The sequence below is a fragment of the Drosophila santomea genome, chromosome X (genome assembly GCF_016746245.2).
Source record: "Drosophila santomea strain STO CAGO 1482 chromosome X, Prin_Dsan_1.1, whole genome shotgun sequence".
NCBI classification, from domain to species: domain Eukaryota; kingdom Metazoa; phylum Arthropoda; class Insecta; order Diptera; family Drosophilidae; genus Drosophila; species Drosophila santomea.
Window position 1 is genome coordinate 6,464,895 of NC_053021.2, and position 22,181 is coordinate 6,487,075.

The 22,181-nt window shown below is 45.9% G+C and overlaps 2 protein-coding genes across 6 annotated transcripts; one reads left to right on the forward strand and one right to left on the reverse strand.

Moving 5' to 3' along the window:
* Positions 1-136: 136 nt before the first annotated feature.
* Positions 137-3,594, reverse strand: LOC120456324 (D-2-hydroxyglutarate dehydrogenase, mitochondrial). 5 transcript variants are annotated; one of them, XM_039643084.2, is made up of 5 exons: positions 3,448-3,594; positions 1,827-2,078; positions 1,620-1,761; positions 847-1,540; positions 137-786 (listed from the first exon to the last, which is right to left on the reverse strand). In XM_039643084.2, the coding sequence occupies exons 2-5, from the start codon at positions 2,025-2,027 to the stop codon at positions 213-215; spliced, it is 1,611 nt and encodes a 536-aa protein (XP_039499018.1). In that variant the 5' UTR covers positions 2,028-2,078; positions 3,448-3,594; the 3' UTR covers positions 137-212. The 5 variants fall into 5 exon arrangements, with proteins under 5 accessions (XP_039499018.1, XP_039499019.1, XP_039499020.1 ...); XM_039643085.2 differs by having other exon boundaries at positions 1,827-2,102; positions 3,448-3,579; XM_039643086.2 differs by lacking the exon at positions 3,448-3,594 and adding an exon at positions 2,251-2,348.
* A 4,378-nt stretch (positions 3,595-7,972) lies between these two features.
* Positions 7,973-17,075, forward strand: LOC120455312 (polyhomeotic-proximal chromatin protein). The gene is made up of 5 exons (XM_039641362.1): positions 7,973-8,836; positions 11,843-13,581; positions 13,643-14,087; positions 14,146-15,926; positions 15,990-17,075. The coding sequence occupies exons 1-5, from the start codon at positions 8,802-8,804 to the stop codon at positions 16,739-16,741; spliced, it is 4,752 nt and encodes a 1,583-aa protein (XP_039497296.1). The 5' UTR covers positions 7,973-8,801; the 3' UTR covers positions 16,742-17,075.
* Positions 17,076-22,181: the final 5,106 nt, after the last annotated feature.

Consider the following 22,181-nt stretch of genomic DNA (forward strand, 5'->3'; position numbering starts at 1 on the left):
AAAATGGTGATTTAAAAACTGTTATACTACTTAGTGTCCCTGTTTCTCGGCATATTTTATAAGCAGGTATTTCCCGCCATCTTTGCTAGTCCTTTTCAACATACGTACTACCAACTCCGATAGTTCCAAAAGTCACTTTAAAGTCATTCATGTATTATTAGGTTATACAAATTACACAAACAAAAAAAAACGCACTTATCAGTTAGAAGCCTTTAGTTGAGCACCTTGTAGGGATTGAGGATGCTATTGGGGTCCAGCAGCTTCTTCATCTCGCGCATGTAGCCAATGGCCACCGGGTCCTTGGAGTAGTGCAGGTAGTCCTTCTTCAGGAAGCCAATGCCGTGCTCAGCGCTAATGCTGCCCTTCAGCTTGGAGGTGTACTCGTAGACGAAGGGTTCGACCCGCTTGTAGATCTCGTCGTTGAACTCCTCGCAGGACACGTTCAGGTGCAGATTGGAGTCACCCAGGTGGCCGTATCCGCAGACCACTGTGGCCAGGGGACCACACCTCTCCCGCATCACGTCCACAATGTTGTAGAAGTCGCGCAGGGGCAGCGAGATATCGTACTTGAAGCAGAAGCTCTTCTCGATCAGGCCCAGCGGCACCATTTCGCGGATCTTCCAGATCTCCTGCACCTTGCCGGGATCACCGGTGACGGTGCCATCCTGGATCTCGCCGCGCTCCATGCCGTCGCCAATGAACTGGTTGATCTTCTCCTCGTCGTGGTCGCCGTTGCTGCCTGAGGTCTCGATCAGCATGTAGAACGGAAAGCCCGAAATGGGGGAGCTATTGAGAAAATGTGTGAGAAGAGGATACAGGGAAGACAAAGGCGGCGCAGATACTCACTTGAGGAACTTGAACTGCTCGAGGGCGGTGTTCAAGGCCCGCTCGTCGATCAGCTCGCAGGAGCTGAGGATCTCGCCCAGATTCCGCTTGGCACTGACGAAAGTCTTCAGCACATCGTCAAAGGAGTTCAGGCCGATGAAGGCCACGTTTACCGCTCGCGAGGAATGGGGGCAGAGCATCGAGAGCTTCGTGACCACGCCCAGAGTGCCCTCGGATCCAATGAACAAGTGCTTCATGTGGTAGCCCGTGTTGTCCTTCTTGAAGTTGGACATGAGATCCAGCACCTGACCGTTAGCCAGCACCGCCTCCACGCCCAAAACGGAACCGTGCAGATTGCCGTAGCGCACCACCCGCACGCCGCCCGCGTTGGTGGACACATTGCCACCGATGTGGCAGCTGGCCTTAGCGCCCAAATCCAGTGGCACCGTCAAGCCCACCTCCCTGGCCCGCTGATCGAAGTTCTCCAGGATGCAGCCCGCCTCCACGACGGCAATGCCGGTGACCTCGTCCACTGACAGCACCTTGTTGAGGCGCGCCAGAGACAGCACAATCTCGTCGCAGATCGGCACGGATCCGCCCACCAGGCCCGTGTTCCCGCCCTGGGGCACCACCGCCAGGCGGCGCTCGTTGCAGTACTTGAGAATGGCGGCCACCTCCGCCGTGCTTCCGGGCTTAAGCACCAGCTTGCTGTTGCCTGGGATTTAAGGGGAAACCCATTATCAGTCGACCGCAAGGACACATGAATGTATGTAGGATAAGGGGCAACCACTTACCTCGAATCCGCTTGAGGAAGCAGATGTTGTAGCCCTCCAGGTCCTCGGTGAGCACGAAGTTCTTCCCCAGGAGCTGCTCGAAGTGCGCCACATCCTTGTCGGTGAGAGTGGCGTAGTTGCCGCGGTGCACGTTGTCGGTGATCTGAAATGTGCACATGGCTTGCATCAGTTCGCCGCTGGAGCAGGAGTAGGAGCAGGAGTACCTACCTCGGTGAGTTCCGGGATTGGAGCCCCGCTGCCCGCCATTGTGCGCACAGTGGTTGTGAAAGCGGGGTGGGTGGCGGCCAGGGCGCTGCGACCGGTGGTGGTAGTGGTGGTAATGGTGGTGGTGGTGATAGGCCGCCTCATCAAGGTGGTGGCACCGGCGCTGGCCAATCTGCGCACATGCAGGAGCTGCTGGAATCTCATCGTGGAGGATGGTTGCGTTTATCTGTTATATGTCTCAACTGTTATATGTCTCTGAAATGTGAAACGCGATGAGCACTTGCCGAATAATTTTGGTTAATACAAAATTGTCTTCACTTGATTATTAAGCGTTATAATGCATAGGACGCAGACTAAGTGGATATTTGAATTGGATGGACTCTCTATTGAACGGCTCGATAGGCCAACTCCCTTTGATTAGACGCACTGGCAGACTGCCGGACTTCCCCGGAGCTCGGGGATGCTTATCACTTTATCACGCCACCATTCATCCACTCGAGGGGGTTGTGGACGCCCACCGCGGACCGCTCACCGTATCGCACTGATAGCAGGGACCCCAGGAAACCGAACTTTTCCACTAGACCTCTCGGGCTCCAGAGCTATATCACTATATATGGCGGCGTTATCAGTCGGACCGACTCTGCGCGTGCATGCGAAATTAGCATATTCATTATGGACCACGCACACACACATGATTTGGTCCGGTTTGAAAAGTGCAATCCACGATCCGTGGAGTCAAGATCTTTATGAGGCCACACAGATTATCGCCGGCAGGTAGATCCCTAAACTGAAACGGTCATAAAGCAATTTGGCCCGGGCCCACAATGGAAAGATACATTTGCCGATACAGTTACAGATACATATACGGGTACATATACGGATATAGATACGGATACGGGTATATGTCTGGATAGAGATGCCTAAAGGATTTGCACCACCCGGTCACGGTGGATTAGCCTTTGTGCCTGGAATGCATTCCCTTTTCGCACCGAACCATTTTGATTCATTGCAAGCAAAATTATATAGATCAATTAGATCAGTACATTCAGTACTGCAAAAGTTATATAACAGGTGATGCGCATAAGAAAATTCACCAGACACTGCTAATCTCTTATATATTTAATTGACATATTATTTAACTATAAAATCGAAATACTGTAATTATATATTTTTTAGCGGGTTAATTACAACGCCCATCCCTCGTAATCCTGAGATTTTTGTTTTTCACTCTCTCTCTCGTTCACTCTCTCTCCTCTGTATTTGTATTTTTGTCGTGTTTGTTTCATTACGTCAAGAGTTTCGAGCTTTCGTGTCTTAGTGTGTGTGGTGCGAACGCGTGTTGTCTATAAACAAGCAAAACAAACAGACACACTGGGTTAACAGGTAGCTGATAAGCGCAAAAACAATATCAGCATCTGCATACAAATGCGAACCGGTTTCGAAACGAATGGCAGAAGCTTTCCACTAGTTAATTAAAGGATTAATTGGGATCCTTACTTCACGCACACACAACAAATGAACGGGAGAGCCGCACGCGTCTCTCACTGGAAAATGGAAAACCCGAAAGAGAAACTAACCTAGAAGCGCTCGAAAGCATATTGATCGGAACTCCAACTGAACTTACAAGGTCAATTTACGGAAGGATGGTGGTCACGTCGAGATCCTTCATCCATAAGTAAGTGACTGCTAGAAGCTGTCCTCCAGAGCAGCGTGCAAACGGGAATCACAACAAACCGCAACTAAAATTCGAAACGCAAAAGCGGGGCAGATTACTATTAGTTAAGAGATACCATGGGCCACAAGCCCCCAGCCATATGATCGCTGAGCGAAAGCTCCTCTGCAGAGAGAAAGAGCGCACTGAGCTTTCAGAGAGCAGAAGAGTACGTAGTCCACAGTAGCGTTGCAGATATTCAAATAGTTCTTATCGGGGATCGATTTGTTGTTCACAATGTTCATGTAAGAATGCCCTTTCTTTGAATTTAATTAACCAATTTAACAACAAACTAAATCTTTCGGAAATTAATGAATAATTCTATATGCTTTTTGAGATTTGTTGTCAACAATTACTATTTACCAATACTAATTCTGTTTTTAATTACGGTCAGTTTAATAACATATGCCTATTTAATATAGATTTTACGTTTACTTTTACTTCAAAAAATTGCAAATTTATAATTTAAAACCAGCACGCATTGCATTCCGGATAATAACTGTTATACAGCCATTCGAACTCACCACACACGCGTAGGCCACGCCCACTCAACCACTAAACACCCAGCTTGTCTCTGTCCCTTTCTCTCCGCAGGCGGCACAATGGTGCTGTCTCTGTTGCACTCCGTAAAAAACCTCTTTCGGTGGTGCGCCCATTTTTTATTCGTTTCGATCTTCCGTCGGCATTTTGTACTGCCAATTAGCAGCGACTTCCACAATTCTATCCACCTTATTGTTATGCCCAAAGAAAAATGGAGAAGATAGAATTGTCATGCACTTGCAGATTGATTTGTAACTCGTGAGTTCAGTCGGAAAAATTATTCTTGGGTATCCCTATAACGATGGCCTATAACTTGGGAGTTTTATATTTCATTTTGTATCTCAATCTGAACTGAAGGTATGTCGCTAATAGGTGAATTTCGACTTTTTGCAATAGCTTCTTACGGCTTCTTTCTTAAACACTTGTGAGTAGCGAAGTGTGAGTCCCACATTGCACTCCATTAAATTGAGATTTCCTTCCAACTTTAACGGACTCTACTTACGTAGTTAAATTATAAAATAATTGTTTTTATGATTACAGGGGTCGCCAAAATCTGTATAATATTGCAATTAAAACAAGGCCAAAGGATAAAGCCACTCTAAATTCTCTGTTTGAAAATCGACTGCGAAAACAAGAGCGTTGATAAGAGATAACCCCTCACTTTGGTAATCGAGTAATTGTGGTTTAATAGATTACATAACGAGGACAGAAGATGACAATTGATAAGAGATAACCCCACACTTTGGTAATCGAGTAATTTTGGTTTAATAGATTACATAACGAGGACAGAAGATGACAATTGATAGTCTCCTATTTGGCTCGCCTGCATTTTTCAGAAATTCCAACGCTCGTTTACACCCCTAATGATCTTAGGGGTGGGATTCCGTGCCACCCCTTGGGACATCGGAATGGGTCCCCGTTTGAGGGTAATTGTTTAATGTTTGTTTGGGAAATCGGTTTGTACGGGCCACGGAAAATGGTGGAAGAGGGTGGGTTGGTTCCAAAGGTCGCATGGAAGGGCAAGTGTCGCAGAATTCAACCCTTTCTCAAAGTTTCCCGTTTTCAAGGATCCGGCTCGTGGTACAGTTTCGATAGGTCTTTTACGTTTTGTTTTTTTTATGTTGGGGTATTAAGTGAAAGTAAGTTAATGGTTAATAACAGATTAAAAAGTTTCTTATATAGCTATCTATTATTGTTTTAAAAGTTGCATAATGGCTCGGGTGGAATTTGAAAGTTGTTAAGCCTTCTTTCTAGCGCCACTTTTTATTGCTTAAATGTATTTGCAGCAAAAGATCAATAATCTTAAGTTATGGCTTGGTCAATATTTACCTCAAAAATACATCGTCAGAGTTGGAAGCATTTCCATATGGATAATAATGCACTGTCACGACTTAAGGACCCAAAGGACCTCCTCAACATTTCATCCACTGGAAACCTCGAGCCATACTCGAGGACTTCCTGTTCTCGCTGCCCAGAGTTGACAGGTCAATTAGCAGATTGGATAGGACAATGGTAAATGTGTGCAATGCGCAGGGGTGAGTTATTAATAATGGAGAATGATCGATAATAAAGGAAGTATGGGCTGAACTCGAATTATCCATAATAGGGGTTTGCTCCATGGACTATTACTAATGCAGTTCCAGCGCAAACACTTAAAATGCACAATACTTTATTATAAAATTGTTCACAACATTTCAAACAGTAAGAAAAATGACACGAGCACCTGCATTTTAAAATATCTGAGTCTAGAAATTAATTGGCTGCTGAAAAATATAGCTCTATATGATTTGGTTTTTCGTAAGTAACAGTTTGAAAACCTGAAATTGATATCTTTAACCAAAGATACGAACTAAAATCAAAGTGGAACGGAATTTCTACACAAATTTCTTTCGGTGGTGATCCCTAGGCGATCCATTTTCATTTCTGGCCACGCCTCAAAACCTCGGGAAGACTTCATTACGATTGAAACAAGCGCAACAACAACAACCCACTTTGGTTATCACATCCGCTTGCACACCCGTCGAAAATGCCAGCAAAAATGGTGTAGGTAGTTCTGACAAATGCCAGCAACAACAACCACACAAGTACAACAACAGGTTCATTTAAGTTTTTATTACAGCAAGGGTGTGAGCGAGAGTGCTGAACGCCCGCGTCAACGAGCCAGAGCGAGAGGCAATGTGGGAAAGCACGCGCAGCAAATTACGCTCATTAAGCATTTGTCATTTTTACGAAATGCAAATATCGACCCTCTCGCTCACGCCCCTTGCGCCCCAAAATCAACGCGCAATAAGTTGGAGGCAATTAATGAATGGCAAGAAGAAGAGCGCATGCTCGACTTCTTGTACAGTTGAGCGTACGAGGAAGAGGCGAAAGAGGGAAATAACGGCGAAGGAGGAGGTCCGCAACTAATAGCAAAAAAGCTCAGAAAAAACGAGCATGCACACACACATCAAATGAGAATAAACTAAGTAAAGCAGAGAGCGAGAGAGAGAGAGCAAAAGCACTTAACAAGCATAAAAATAATATGGCGGCAGCAAAAAGAAAAGGAAACGAGACGAGACGAGCCAAGCTAACAAAAAGCTAATCGGAATGATGAACATTTGTGGGGCTCAGCGACGTTGTTGTTGGAAGGGGTAGGAAGAGAGAAAAGAAGACCGACAAGAGCTCAAAGCAACGCACCCATACCACAAATATTGTATGCACGCACACACACACGGGCTGGCACAAAATGAAAAATGAAATGACAAAGAGAGGCACAGTGGGTCATGAGTGGTGGATATTTGAAACCTTCATAAACGTAATAGTCAATGAATCAAATCAATATTTAATTGTATCATATATAATTATATTACAGCAAACGGTTTCATTTGACTTTCTAACATAACAATTGTCTTATATGTATGACAATTTTGGACACCTATCGTATTAAAAAATGTCTGTTTTATAAAATTTAACCACTGTACTCATGGTTGTCAAACTGCTACTGTAATGCAATTCAATAATAATGGATCGGCTACCACTGTTCAATGGGGTGGAGAGAATAGGCATTCCGCTCTGCCTCTGCGCATACGCTACCCTCCCCTTCTCAACCGATACACCCGTCTGTTCTTGACAAGCACAACTAATAATAAGGTAAAGCCGATCCGATCCGATCCGTTGCAAAAAAGAGGAAGGGAGAAAGGCGGTAAAGGTAGGCAGGTAGTGGTGGTGGTTGTGATGAAACGAAAAAAAAAGATGAAGTATAGCAACAATCGGAGACGAGTCGGGCGGTAGACATTCGAGTGTACACACATAAAACTGGCTTCGTGGGTATTTATGTACGTATGTACATACCTGGTACCCACAGAGTAAAAGGGTATACTGGGTTCGTGGCTTAAACTGGAATTTGTGTTAGTTGTCAGCACCTATCACTATGGCAATAAACATTTAAGAATGGTTTTTATTTGCAAAGTTCCGAATAAAATTGGCAAAGCTTTGTATACGGGAAATGGGTATTTGATAGTCGAGTTACTATACCATGTTTTGTTTTCAGAAGTGGAAGGGGGCCCACTGTCGGGGTGGTTGAACACGCACACACATGCCCGCCAGCTGTAGTCTCGATTCCTGTTTTTTTACTCGATTTGCTTTTGCTTTGTCAAACGAACTGCTGCCGTTTCATTCCAACCCCAAGCGAACGCACGGCATCCCGCTCGCACGCGCTATCTGGCCGGGCCACTCCTAGTGGCGTCGCACTCGCACCAGTGCATTTCGGTATAGAGAAAAGTTATTAGTCGCAAAGGTATCTGAGAGGAGAGAAGCGGTTCCAGCTGCACACCAACACACATTCAGCACACATGCGCTCATTTTGTTTCCGATCCGAGCGGAAAGTAGAGTTGTCGCTGTGGCGCGCGGTTCAGTTTAAAACTTAACTTGGAGGCGTGCGGTTCTTGCGCTCTGCTCTTTCTGCGTTCGTGTTGGTGTGGTGTCGTATGTGTCGCATACCGCATATCGCATGTGTATTGAATGGAGAAAAAAAAAACGCGCCGACGCGACACACCACTGGATACCCTGCAAATTTGTTTAATTTTTTTCAAAAAGAGCAAACGGTGCTGTTGATTAGCGAGTGCAGATGTGCAGACATAAAAAGTGATGCCGCGCCACAGTGGAACCCCTTGTTGGCGAACTGTCGCTGGCGACGTAGGCAGTGCAGTTAAAACAAGTGCCTAGAGTTGTTGCTGTAGCTTATTTTTATGTAAGATCGCGTGCACAGGTGCTTAGTAGTTACACTGAGAAAAAGAAAAGTGCCTGCAGCCAGCGGGGAGAAGTTGAAGTGGAGTGACTGTGAGTGGAGGTTGTACTAATTACTACTGCCCGTGCACGAAACACTCATTTACACGCAAGCACACACACACACAGACACGAGACACTGGGACTTTTGTCGGATTTTCGTATTCGTTTTTGTGTACTTTTGTTGTCTTGCGTTCCACGTTACATATATATGTATATGTTTGTTGTTGCCTGTTGTATGTTTATATTTATTGCCTTCACATATGTGCGTGTTTGTTAATGTAAAATATAATACGGTATAGTAAAAAAGAGAAGAAACTGAGGACCAAAAAGAAAGCGCCATGCCGAATAAAGCAACAACAACCACGAGTGTCTCCGCCGCCGCCGAAAACAAAAACAAAACGTCTAAGCCGACGCATGCATACCTTTAATTTATTATAAATATTGTTTTATTTTGAATAATGGATCGTCGTGCATTGAAGTTTATGCAAAAAAGGTATTTTTTTGTTTAGTTTCGTTTTATTTTTATCACTTTGCTTTTGTACTGCCTGCACTTGTGATTATTGTTTAATCTGGGTTTAATCTGCTCTTAAGCATTGGATATTGTTTCTATATCTGTTCGTATTCGAATAATGACACGTTAATCATAATGCTCGTAAAAATGCAGCGAGTGGATATTCTGTGCTCTCTGTCATCATAAATTGCGCTCGACTGGCGGGCCAAGAAAAGAAAATAAATTCATGAAACCCAAAACGAGTTTCCCCTCCGTCGCCCTCTCCGCCCCTCTCTCATCCAACCGACACACGCCCCCCGCTGTGCGGTGTTGTTGCATTTTTAACAACGAATTTCGCAATGCATGCCCGTGTTTGCATTTGTGTGTGTGTGCGTCGGCTGGTGGTGGCTGATTTCCCCGTCTCTCCGTGCAGCCCTCTCTCTCTCGCACAACAAAGCAACATTAAGAAAACAAAAGTTCTATATCGAAAGGTATCAGTTTTGTTGATGATGCGACAACCCTGCTTTTCTCTCATTTTGCTTCGCTCTGCCGAAATAAACAAACCAGGGTTGTCAGCTGTGACGAATCTGAAAACAAGAAAGTGGATGTTTTTCAAATGCTTTTGTGTGTGCTTTTGGTTTAACAAAGATTCAAAATCATAAAATTTTTTTATATGTATTTCTAACCAAGTGTATTTTCACTGAGTGCTAAATTTTACTCAAAAACTTAAATTGTATGTGACATAGAAGCCTTTTATAGTACATAACAACCACGAAGTAAGTTGTTGTCAAACAAGAAACAAATTGAAATAAATCTAAACTCGTTTTAAAGCACAACTGTTATTGTAAATAAATATAATAAAATAGTTGACAACTCTGTTTACACACCTACGCTACACCGCACTCGCTCTGCGTTTGTGTGAGTGTGTGCGGGCTGGCCATAGCTTCATCTCGTTCACTCGCATTTGTTTCATCTTCTTCGATTGCAGAACTCGTTTGTGTATCAATCAATAGGCTGTCAAGACCCCCCTCCCCTTGCCGTCCTTGCTCCCGCGCATTTTGCACACCCGAATCCACTGGAGGTGATGTTTGATTTGAGCGCGACCTTTCCCTTCAACCCTCTCAGTGTGTGTGTGTGTGTGTTTGTTGCCCCGCATTTTGATCATTCCTTTCCCACCGCTACTGCTTTCCCCCCCTCGTTGCAAGCAGACGGTTGTTGTACGGGGTTCTCGCACACTCGAGCTCGAATATACCCTACTCCCATGGCGACTGGAAACCAGTCTTTTTTTTTTCTCTCAAGAGGTTTTTCGCAGCGTGCGGCCGTGAGCTCAACTTACACACACTTGCACACGCGCACCCACCACCACCCAGTGGCGAGTAATCCACCCCTCTGGACCACCCACCCCTTATTCCCTTTCTTTAACGGTTTACGGGGTAGCAGCGACGTGAGGGTTGCCAAAATGCTTTTACCGGCTTTTATAACCCATTTCGCTCCTTTTTCTGTCTTCTTTGCACTCATGCTTTTTATGCTTTTGCTGTTTATGGGCCTGCCGGGCTTTTTGGGCGATGGATGGGTGGGGGGATCAGGCTCTCTGGACTGCTGGGCATCACAGGCGAGGTCAATGAAATAGGACCCTGAAACCAGACATCCTCGGTTGGATCTTATTTAACAAATTAATTGGCTTCCTTGCGATTCGGGAAGTAATATAAGTTGAGTTGTATATGAATCCCAATTATTTCTGAAAAAACCAGAAACCTTGCCCACTAATCCTATTAGGTTGCGCGCAACTGTATGAAACACTAACCATCTCGTGTTGCTCCCAACTGTCAGCATTTTTAGCATTTCGATGGAAAGGTCCTTGAACTTCGCCTGCAATTCGCATCGGCTTTATTGCCCTTTAACAATAATATCGAACGGTGCCAGCTGCGTGGCTAAATTAGTTTTCCGGGTTGTTGTTGTCGAACGTGGAAAACGAGTGCGACTACTCGATGCTGCACATGGAAATTCGAAAACCCATAGATAAAGATCGATGTGAAATGCGATGGCTGTCAGCCAGCCAGCCTGCTTCTTTCTTTTCCTTCCTTGAATGCGAAAGTCCGTAGTTTCGTAGTTTGCCAAATGTTCATTGTCGCTGAAAAGGGGCGGGGCGGGTTCGGAAAAGGTCCACAAAAAGAACGAACATTTCGGGATAAAGACAGGGAAAGGGATCTGAATAGGAATCCGGATCTCTACCTAAAATTAACCAGGGTACGAAATTGTTAATTACGAAGTGAATATACACTGGACATACATATGTATGTATTTTCCGGCTTGACCTGGTGTTTTGATATTATCCCGAGCTTAAGATGATCGTTATGATGGTCTGCTGATGGTCTGCACGCTGAAAACGCATTAACTTTGTGTCATATTTACTTTTCCCGCGTTTGTTTCTGACACTCTTAAACTTCATCTTTTATGTTTGCATTGTAAATATGATTATTAAATAAGAGCTATTCTGTTTGCTAGTTCCCGCATTTGTCTCACACTTTTTCGAATGACTGAACCCAGATTTTTGTATTTACCTAGTAGCCACATTTGTTTAAACTAAAAAAACGAATATCACTTTGTTTTGTTAGCTTGTCAGTTCATTAAATTTAATTTTTGTAATGTTAAATTTAGGGGCCATTTTCAAAATATCATGGCAAGTAGAAATATTAACGTTATATTATTCAAATTTGGTAGTTTAAAACTTGCATTCAGTCTTTCATAAATACGAAAATACTGATCCAGTCCCCTTTTCAGCTGGAGAGCTTGTTTCGCATGAGAGGGGGGGAGGTGAGCAGGAGCGGCATGGGGATGCTGGCAACGTGTTTGCATTGCCTTGCTATTGTTTGTAGCTAGGACAAGAGAAGGCCATTAGGAACATCGTTTTTCCAGTTTGTTTGCGTGTGCTGTGGTCAAAAATGGCATTGCTCTTTTTTGCTGAGCAAATGTTTACTGATCGCCAAACTTCTCTTTTTCGATCCCCAGAGCGGACACAGAAAGCGATACGACCACACCAGTGAGCGCCACAGCATCCCAGGGGATTCCAGCATCAGCGATTCTAGCAGGAGGCACTCTTCCCCTGAAGGACAACTCCAACATCCGCGAGAAACCGCTCCACCATAACTACAACCACAATAACAACAACAGCTCCCAGCACACACACACGCATCAGCAGCAGCAACAACAGCAGGTGGGTGGCAAGCAGCTCGAGCGGCCACTGAAGTGCCTGGAAACGCTCGCCCAGAAGGCGGGAATCACCTTCGACGAGAAATACGATGTGGCCAGCCCCCCGCATCCCGGCATTGCCCAGCAGCAGGCGACTTCAGGAACAGGCCCAGGAACGGGATCAGGCTCAGTCACCCCCACAAGCCATCGGCACGGAACTCCGCCCACGGGCCGCAGGCAAACCCACACCCCAAACACTCCGAACAGACCCAGCGCACCCAGCACACCCAACACTAACTGCACCTCCATCGCCCGCCACACCAGCCTCACGCTGGAGAAGGCGCAGAATCCCGGCCAGCAGGTGGCCGCCACCACCACGGTGCCACTGCAGATATCCCCTGAGCAGCTGCAGCAGTTCTATGCAAGCAATCCCTACGCCATCCAGGTGAAGCAAGAGTTTCCCACGCACACGACCGGCAACACTGGAACTGAGCTAAAGCATGCGACCAACATTATGGAAGTTCAGCAGCAATTGCAGCTGCAGCAGCAGCTGTCGGAAGCCAGTGGTGGAGGAGCAGCCTCGGCCGGCGCCGGAGGAGCAGCTAGTCCAGCCAACTCGCAGCAAAGCCAGCAACAGCAGCACTCCACAGCCATCAGCACCATGTCGCCGATGCAACTGGCAGCGGCCACAGGAGGAGTGGGCGGGGATTGGACGCAGGGAAGGACGGTGCAGTTGATGCAACCATCCACCAGCTTCCTGTACCCCCAAATGATTGTGTCGGGCAATCTGTTGCATCCAGGCGGCCTCGGTCAGCAGCCCATCCAGGTGATCACCGCCGGCAAGCCCTTCCAGGGCAACGGCCCCCAGATGCTTACCACCACGACGCAGAACGCCAAGCAAATGATCGGTGGCCAAGCGGGATTCGCCGGCGGCAATTTCGCCACATGTATTCCCACGAACCACAACCAATCGCCCCAGACGGTGCTCTTCTCGCCGATGAACGTCATATCACCACAGCAACAGCAGAACCTGCTGCAGTCCATGGCTGCCGCAGCTCAGCAACAGCAACTCACTCAACAGCAGCAACAGTTTAACCAGCAGCAACAGCAGCAGCTTACCCAGCAGCAACAACAGCTTACAGCTGCTCTGGCCAAAGTGGGAGTGGATGCGCAGGGCAAGCTGGCCCAGAAAGTGGTTCAGAAGGTGACCACCACCAGTAGCGCAGTCCAGGCGGCGACGGGTCCTGGATCCACTGGGTCGACACAGACCCAGCAGGTTCAGCAACAGCAGCAGCAGACCACCCAAACTACTCAGCAGTGCGTCCAGGTTTCACAATCGACTTTGCCAGTTGGTGTGGGCGCACAGTCTGTTCAAACTGCCCAACTCCTGAACGCTGGCCAGGCGCAACAAATGCAAATCCCCTGGTTTTTACAAAATGCGGCAGGACTGCAGCCCTTTGGCTCCAACCAGATCATCCTGCGAAACCAGCCAGACGGGACCCAAGGCATGTTCATTCAACAGCAACCGGCGACGCAAACTTTGCAGACTCAGCAAAACCGTAAGAATATTGTCATGCCTATTGCTTCCGACAGAGACTAAAGTAAACTATCCTCCCACAGAGATTATCCAGTGCAACGTGACGCAGACGCCCACTAAGGCACGCACCCAACTGGATGCACTTGCTCCCAAGCAGCAGCAGCAGCAGGTCGGCACTACCAACCAGACGCAGCAGCAGCAACTAGCAGTGGCTACTGCCCAGTTGCAACAACAGCAGCAGCAACTCACTGCAGCAGCTCTGCAGCGGCCAGGAGCCCCGATCATGCCCCACAATGGAACTCAAGTGCGTCCGGCCAGTTCCGTATCCACGCAGACTGCACAGAACCAGAGCCTGCTGAAGGCCAAAATGCGCAACAAACAGCAGCCGGTGCGCCCCGCTTTATCCACATTGAAAACCGAAATCGGTCAGGTCGCAGGCCAAAATAAGGTGGTAGGTCACCTGGCCACAGTGCAGCAGCAGCAACAGGCGACGAATCTCCAGCAGGTGGTCAATGCGGCGGGCAACAAGTGAGTATTGTCTATCTAAACACACCGCGTCCCAGTACTTATTTCCGAACTTTTCCAGAATGGTTGTGATGAGCACAACGGGCACTCCCATCACACTACAGAATGGACAGACCCTTCACGCAGCCACTACGGCAGGAGTGGACAAGCAGCAACAGTTACAACTGATTGAGAAACAGCAGTTGCAACTGATCCAGAAACAGCAAATCCTACAGCAGCAAATGTTGCAACAGCAGATTGCTGCCATTCAAATGCAGCATCAACAGGCCCAGCAACAACAGCAGCAACAGGTCACTCAGCAGCAGCAGGTTAACGCCCAGCAACAGCAAGCGGTGGCGCAACAACAACAGGCAGTGGCGCAGGCGCAGCAACAGCAAAGGGAGCAGCAGCAGCAAAGTGTCCAAGCCCAGGCGCAGCACCAACAGGCGCTCGCTAATGCCACTCAGCAAATCCTTCAGGTGGCGCCAAATCAGTTCATCACGTCCCACCAGCAACAGCAGCAGCAACAACTTCACAACCAACTGATACAGCAGCAACTGCAGCAACAGGCGCAGGCACAGGTTCAAGCCCAAGTGCAGGCTCAAGCGCAACAGCAACAACAGCAGCGAGAGCAGCAACAGAACATTATCCAGCAGATTGTAGTGCAGCAGTCGGCTGGAGCGACAGCCCAACAACAGCAACCGCACCATCAATCCGGGCAACTACAGCTAAGCAGCGTGCCCTTCTCAGTTTCTTCAACAACGACGCCAGCCGGAATAGCTACCTCTAGTGCCCTGCAAGCAGCTCTCTCCGCCTCCGGCGCCATTTTTCAGACGGCTAAGACGGGTGCTTGCAGTTCCTCCTCCCCCACAAGCAGTGTGGTCACAATTACTAACCAGAACAGCACTCCTTTGGTCACCAGCAGTACGGTGGCAAGTCTGCAGCAGGCTCAGGCTCAGTCGCAAGCTGCTCAGGTCCAGCAACATCAGCAGCTAATCAGCGCCACAATTGCAGGAGGAACTCAACAGCAACAACAGGGACCACCATCACTTACACCCACCACAAATCCCATTCTGGCCATGACCTCGATGATGAATGCCACTGTGGGTCACCTATCTACTGCTCCACCCGTAACTGTTTCTGTGACAAGCACCGCTGTCACTCCGTCGCCGGGTCAGCTCGTCCTCTTAAGCACGGCCAGTAGTGGTGGAGGAGGTAGCATATCAGCCACGCCAACCAAGGATACACCTTTGAAAGGGCCCACCGCGACCCTGGTGCCCATTAATTCGCCCAAGACGCCAGTATCAGGAAAGGACACCTGCACTACCCCCAAATCCTCCACTCCTGCCACTGTCAGCGCATCCGTAGAAGCCAGTAGTTCCACAAGTGAAGCCCTGTCCAATGGAGAAGCCTCGGATAGGTCTTCCACGCCTTCAAAGGGCGCTACTACTCCCACCAGCAAGCAAAACAATGCAGTGCAGCCACCGAGTAGCACCACTCCCAGTGCCAGTGGGAAAGAAGAGCCCAAGCTGGCAACCTCCGGCACCTTAACGTCCGCAACATCAACTTCTACCACGACGACGGTCACCAATGGAATTGGTGTAGCCAAAACGACAGCTACGACCACTACTGGCTCAACCACCACAACCACCAGTTCTGGCACCTTTACCACAAGTTGTACCAGCACAACCACAACCACCACGTCGAGCATCAGTAATGGATCGAAGGATCTCCCCAAGGCGATGATTAAGCCGAACGTCCTAACTCACGTCATCGATGGCTTCATCATCCAGGAGGCCAACGAACCATTTCCCGTCACTAGACAGCGATATGCAGACAAAGACGTCAGTGATGAGCCGCCAAGTGAGTATAGACTTCTAGCACCAACTCTTATTCGCAATCTTATTGTATCCTTTCGTTCCGCAGAGAAAAAGGCAACGATGCAGGAGGACATCAAGCTAAGTGGAATGGCATCAGCTCCAGGCTCGGACATGGTTGCTTGCGAGCAGTGTGGAAAGATGGAGCACAAAGCGAAGCTCAAACGAAAGCGCTACTGCTCGCCAGGATGCTCGAGGCAGGCAAAGAACGGCATCGGAGGAGGTGGAACAGCCGAGACCAACGGCCTGGGAACAGGCGGTATAGTTGGGGTAGACGCCATGGCATTGGTGGACAAACTGGACGAAGCCATGGCTGAGGAGAAGATGCAGACGGAGACCACCCCGAAGCTTTTAGAATCGTTTTCTGTTTTGGGAGCCACAACAGAAGTGCATCCAAAGTCACTGCCAGTCCAAGCGGTTATTTCCGCGTCTTCGCCTCTTTCATTGCCCCTGGGATCGCCATTGGCAGTTGCACTTCCAACTCTTGCACCTCTATCTGTAGTCACTTCCGGCGCGGCGCCCAAGTCTTCGGAAGTGAATGGAACGGAACGTCCGCCAATCAGCAGTTGGAGTGTAGACGATGTCAGCAACTTTATCCGAGAACTGCCTGGTTGTCAGGACTACGTGGACGACTTTATACAGCAGGAGATCGACGGCCAAGCACTGCTGCTGCTCAAGGAGAACCATTTGGTAAACGCTATGGGCATGAAACTGGGTCCAGCCCTCAAAATTGTGGCAAAGGTGGAGTCCATTAAGGAGGTTCCGCCACCTGGCGAGGCCAAGGATCCAGGGGCGCAGTAGACCAGCTAGAGCACGAGAAGCCACAAAGATGATCTCCTAACCGAGCAGAGGACCTGGTTCAACCAAGTCTGTCGTGCTGGGTAATTCTGATTCAATCGGGCAGGCGAAAACGCACGAATCCATTTGCAAAATATTATAAGTACCAGGGCAGCAAGTCTAAAACCCATTGACTTTGTATATACTCTCAAATTCACTCATAAGCATAAGTTAATTCATTTAGCAATTACACTAACCAACAGTCAAAAAACCAATGGAATTACTTAAACTAAGGATAAGCTATAAATTAATTGAGTTGCCAGCCAAGTAAATCAATAAAGTAAATTTTACAAATAAACATAAGTTTATAGACTAAGTAGAAATTAATAACTTCCAACGTCATGGATAGATTGTACAAGTATTTTAATTTTAGGAATCAAATTTAGCACTACGATTGTTCTTACAACTAAAAAATAAGCTTACGAATAATAATTGATATCTAAATATGGATTTGAACTTTTTACTAAATAATTTTTGAATGCCTAGACTTAAGGTTTTTTTTTCAACAATTTTTTTTTTTGCTATTGCTGAAGAAATTAAAATGGCACTGAATAGTGTTTAATAAATGTAAAAAATATATTTTCTGTGTCTTATTTGGATTCATTTATTTTGATACTCGAGAAAATACTATTGGTTTATTAAAACTTTAAACCACTAGATTATGATATTATGTTGGAAATAAAAGTGCATTAAGTGCATAAATAGCATTCCCAAATGTTAACTGGAATTATTTCTGATAACTTACGGTACGCATGATATTGAAAAGAAATACAAATGATTATTTGAAAACTTAGAACCACGAGGGCGGAGCTTTTTACTTTAAAATATAAATAGAAAGTAGATCAATACCATTTAGCGAAGCTTTCATTTATTCCTTCGTAGTTTATCAGAGGAATCGACTTAAATTCACTGTGCACAAAAAGATTCTACGTACAAATGTGAGCACCGGTCAACGCAAAACTGTTATACTACTTTTTCACCACCCGGCTAGGCCACGCCTACGAGCACAACAATGTCGCAGAGAGAGAGAGAGAGCGATAGATTGAGCGCCATATAGCTGTCTCTGTCTTCCAGCGGGCACTCCCTTAACCAAAAACAAGAATCGAGTCCATTTTTCCCGTCGGCATTTTGTTATTGGCTAAGCAGCGACGCCGGCAGAGGCAGAGCGGCGACTTAGCGCTTAGATCGATGGTCTCACCTATGAATAGTCGTCGTTGTTGTTGTTGTTGTTGTTTTTTGTTGTTGTTGTCGTGGTTAGAAGCAAATCAAAATGGAGAACGTTAATTTCGCTGCACATACATATGTATGTATGTAGGTATTACAAGTATAGGTATTTATTTTCATAAAATACATATGTAGGTAAGGAAGATATTAACGTTCAGCGATTACTGTCTAAATATTAGAGTACACGAATCGTCATCGTCAGATATAAAAGATTACAACTCTATTTGAGTTTCAGATATTTAACTTTAATAAGCAAACTTGGTGTAGCAGTAAGCAAATAATTACCAAACCTGGAACCTGTATAAAAACATTGTGTCGACAAACATGTACCATATCATGCCACGTAAAAAATGGGTTTAAGAACACAGAAGCCATATTAAGCACTTGATTTAAATGGAGAAGTATTTGCAATAATGGTCGATCAAGTGCAATCTTACTCACTTCATCTGCGCTCTGACTTCCACCTTCGCAAACCCTATTATGGAGCTTACGGTTTGAGCTTGGTAACCTTTCTCCCCATAATCCATAAATGCACTGCCCAAAATGGAGGCGGTGAGGGCAACCGCTTTCTCCATTCCTCTTTTTATTTTTGCCCCTCATCAATCAGGGCATGGGTATGATTGCAGAAATTTATTTTAGGTAAGTACATCCCAAATTAAAGTTGTAAGAAAGTACAATAAATTTGATGACAAGTTTTTTTTTATTGGCATCACTTACTCAAAAATTTCAAATGTATCTTACAGTTATTTTGGAACCTTTTCCATCACTAGCTTTTACCTACAGCTAACATATTCGAAAATAGCTTTGAAATATATTATTTATTAAAATTATAAGTCTAACGGATCAATTTTAATGTAACGCGTATTACCTACTAAAAAGAAAATGCACATACTTTGTGTTTATTACCTAACTCGAAATATTTGTGCACTTAAAAATGTTTAAGAAAAAGAGAGGGATCCCCAAATATTCAAAACTTTTATTGATTAAGTTTTGAATATTTGGGGATCCCTCTCTTTTTCTTAAACATTTTTAAGTGCACAAATATTTCGAGTTAGGTAATAAACACAAAGTATGTGCATTTTCTTTTTAGTAGGTAATACGCGTTACATTAAAATTGATCCGTTAGACTTATAATTTTAATAAATAATATATTTCAAAGCTATTTTCGAATATGTTAGCAGGTGATCCAGCCATATCAAAGGAAAATAGGTGTGCGAAGATATTTTCTTTTGCATTCGAATTTTATGAACCTTAAAGGCAATTTACATACATATGTACATATGTATATATACAAACTAGTTGCACGGTGGAAAAACGCACCCTTCGTGTTGGAGATCCCAGAGTTGATCCATTTTCACCGTTAGCCACGCCTCGCGGCAATAAAATCCCTACTGTGGAGGCATCCATGGCATCCAACTTTGCAGCGACCTCTGTTTGTACATATGTATGTTTGTAAATACGTATGTACAAGCAAGATTATGAATTTATGCAGATACTATTGGCATCAAGGTTTCAACATTTTTAAAAATGGTGTAAGTAATTCTGACAATTTCCTGACAACCACACAAGTACAACAACTGGTTTCAGTTTAAGATTTTCTTTCAGCAAGGGTGTGAGCGAGAGGGCTGAACGACCGCGTCAACGAGCCAGAGCGAGAGGCAATGTGGGAAAGCACGCGCAGCAATTTACGCTCATTAAGCATTTGTCATTTTTACGAAATGCAAATATCGACCCTCTCGCTTACGCCCTATGCGCCCCAAAATCAACGCGCAATAAGTTGGAGGCAATTAATGAATGGCAAGAAGAAGAGCGCATGCTCGACTTCTTGTACAGTTGAGCGTACGAGGAAGAGGCGAAAGAGGGAAATAACGGCGAAGGAGGAGGTCCGCAACTAACAGAAAAAAGCTCAGAAAAAACGAGCATACACACACACATCAAATGAGAACAAACTAAGCAAAGCAGAGAGCGAGAGAGAGAGCGCAAAAGCACTTAACAAGCATAAAAATAATATGGCGGCAGCAAAAAGAAAAGAAAACGAGACGAGCCGAACAAAAAAAGCAACACTAATCGGAATGATGAACATTTGTGGGTCTCAGCGACGTTGTTGTTGGAAGGGGTGGGAAGAGAGAGAAAAAGACCGACAATAGCCCAAAGCAACGCACCCATACCACAAATAATGTATGCACACACACACGGGCTGGCACAAAATGAAAAATGAAATGACAAAGACAGGCACCGTGGGTCATGAATAATGGAAATGTGAAACGTAAGTTTTCATTCTTCAAGAAATTAATATTAAAGTGCTACAATAAACCCAAAATTTTTACTATTAATAATTATATTACACCATTACGTTTTGGTTTTATCTCCGTAACCAAAGTAAAAAATTATGTACATACAAAATTATTTCAGTGCTTTATAAAAATGTATATGTTCTATAAAATTTTTCCAGTGTGCCATTGCTTCTCAAAGTGCAACAATAACGCACTCCATAATCCATATCGCTTCCCACTGTTCGAATACATTGCTCTGCCTCTGCGCATACGCTTCCTCTTCCCTTCTCTTCCTCTTTCGTCGTCTGTTTCCGACAAGCACAACCAATAATAAAGTAAAGCCGATCCGAGCCCAAGCGATAAAGAGGAAGGGAGAAAGGAGCTAGAGGTTGCCAGGCAGTGGTGGTTGTGACGGAACGAAAAAAAAGAAGATGAAGTATAGCAACAATCGAAGTCGAGTCTGGCGGTAGACATTCGAGTGTACAGACACATAAAACTGGATTCGGTCCCGGGTATTTTGTTTTTGTTTTCAGAAGCGGAAGGGGGCCCACTGTCGGGGTGGTTGAACACACACACACATGCCCGCCAGCTGTAGTCTCGAATCCTGTTTTTTTACTCGTTTTGCTTTTGCTTTGTCAAACGAACTGCTGCCGTTTCATTCCAACCCCAAGCGAACGCACGGCATCCCGCTCGCACGCGCTATCTGGCCAGGGCCACTCCTAGTGGCATCGCACTCGCACCAGTGCATTTCGGTATAGAGAAAAGTTTTTAGTCGCAAAGGTATCTGAGAGGAGAGAAGCGGTTCCAGCTGCACACCAACACACATTCAGCACACATGCGCTCATTTTGTTTCCGATACGAGCGAAAAGTAGAGTTGTCGCTGTGGCGCGCGGTTCAGTTTGAAACTTAACTTGGCGGCGTGCGGTTCTTGCGCTCTGCTCTTTCTGCGTTCGTGTTGGTGTGGTGTCGGATGTGTCGCATACCGCATATTGCATGTGTATTGAACGGAGAAAAAAAACGCGCCGACGCGACGCACACACACCCTGCCACCGTTTCGTCGTATTTATTTATTTATTTATTTTCGGCGACAACTGCACATCGGTGCTGACTATTAGTGATTAGTGAACAGAATAAAAACAATTAATGCTGTGCGGCGTCTAGAGTTGTCGTCGCTACGTCGTTTTTAATGTTAGATCGCGTGCACAGGTGCCGCCAAATATACAATATACCCTGTACAGCGAGGAAAGCAAAAATGAAAACGGTAAAACATATATTTTTTTCTGACTGAGACGCCGTCGTCGGCGCATGCTCTTTGCCTGTTGTTTGCCCCGCATTGTTGTCATTGCTCCCTGCCTCTTCCTCTACGTTTTCCTCCTTCTCTTCCTCTGTTTCTGCCTCTTGCAACTCAATTTTCGGCTGAGGGAAAAATCAAATGATGATGGCTTTGGCATTGTTGTAAGCCGCCAGCCGCCACTCGCACACACACACATTGAAGCACACACACCGTGGCGCGGTAGAAAGAAACCAGTCTTTCGGTTGCAAGTTGAAGATGCTGCTGTGCCTAGTTCGATTACGATTCCGCATCCAAATCCGTTCCGCTCTCAGCCTGCCGATGGAAATGGAAGCCGATATTCACCCCCGATAGACACCAAATGTAACTGCAACTCCCAACCATTTTTGGTGGCGCCGTTTGCTTCTTCTGTTCCTTGAGCCGAGCCGCTCCATTTATTACTCCTGGACAACTGGGGACAGCATTTCGGGCTCCCAGCTTACATAGGTCTTTGAACCTCTCCCCTTGGATATCACTATCATGGCTTAGATACCATAGCCCAAGGGCCATCCTTAACTAAAAGTGGTCTCCCTTACTCCCACTCGAACATCTTCTCAGCGGGGATGAATGGGAGTAG

Coding starts and splice junctions, on each gene's coding strand:
- LOC120456324 (XM_039643084.2), bottom strand. CDS start 2,027: ATGAGATTCCAGCAGCTCCTGCATGTGCGCAGATTGGCCAGCGCCGGT. Junction 1,762..1,826: donor CAATCCCGGAACTCACCGAG/GTAGGTACTCCT, acceptor TGCACATTTCAG/ATCACCGACAACGTGCACCG. Junction 787..846: donor GAGCAGTTCAAGTTCCTCAA/GTGAGTATCTGC, acceptor TTTTCTCAATAG/CTCCCCCATTTCGGGCTTTC.
- LOC120455312 (XM_039641362.1), top strand. CDS start 8,802: ATGGATCGTCGTGCATTGAAGTTTATGCAAAAAAG. Junction 13,582..13,642: donor TTTGCAGACTCAGCAAAACC/GTAAGAATATTG, acceptor ATCCTCCCACAG/AGATTATCCAGTGCAACGTG. Junction 15,927..15,989: donor CGTCAGTGATGAGCCGCCAA/GTGAGTATAGAC, acceptor TTCGTTCCGCAG/AGAAAAAGGCAACGATGCAG.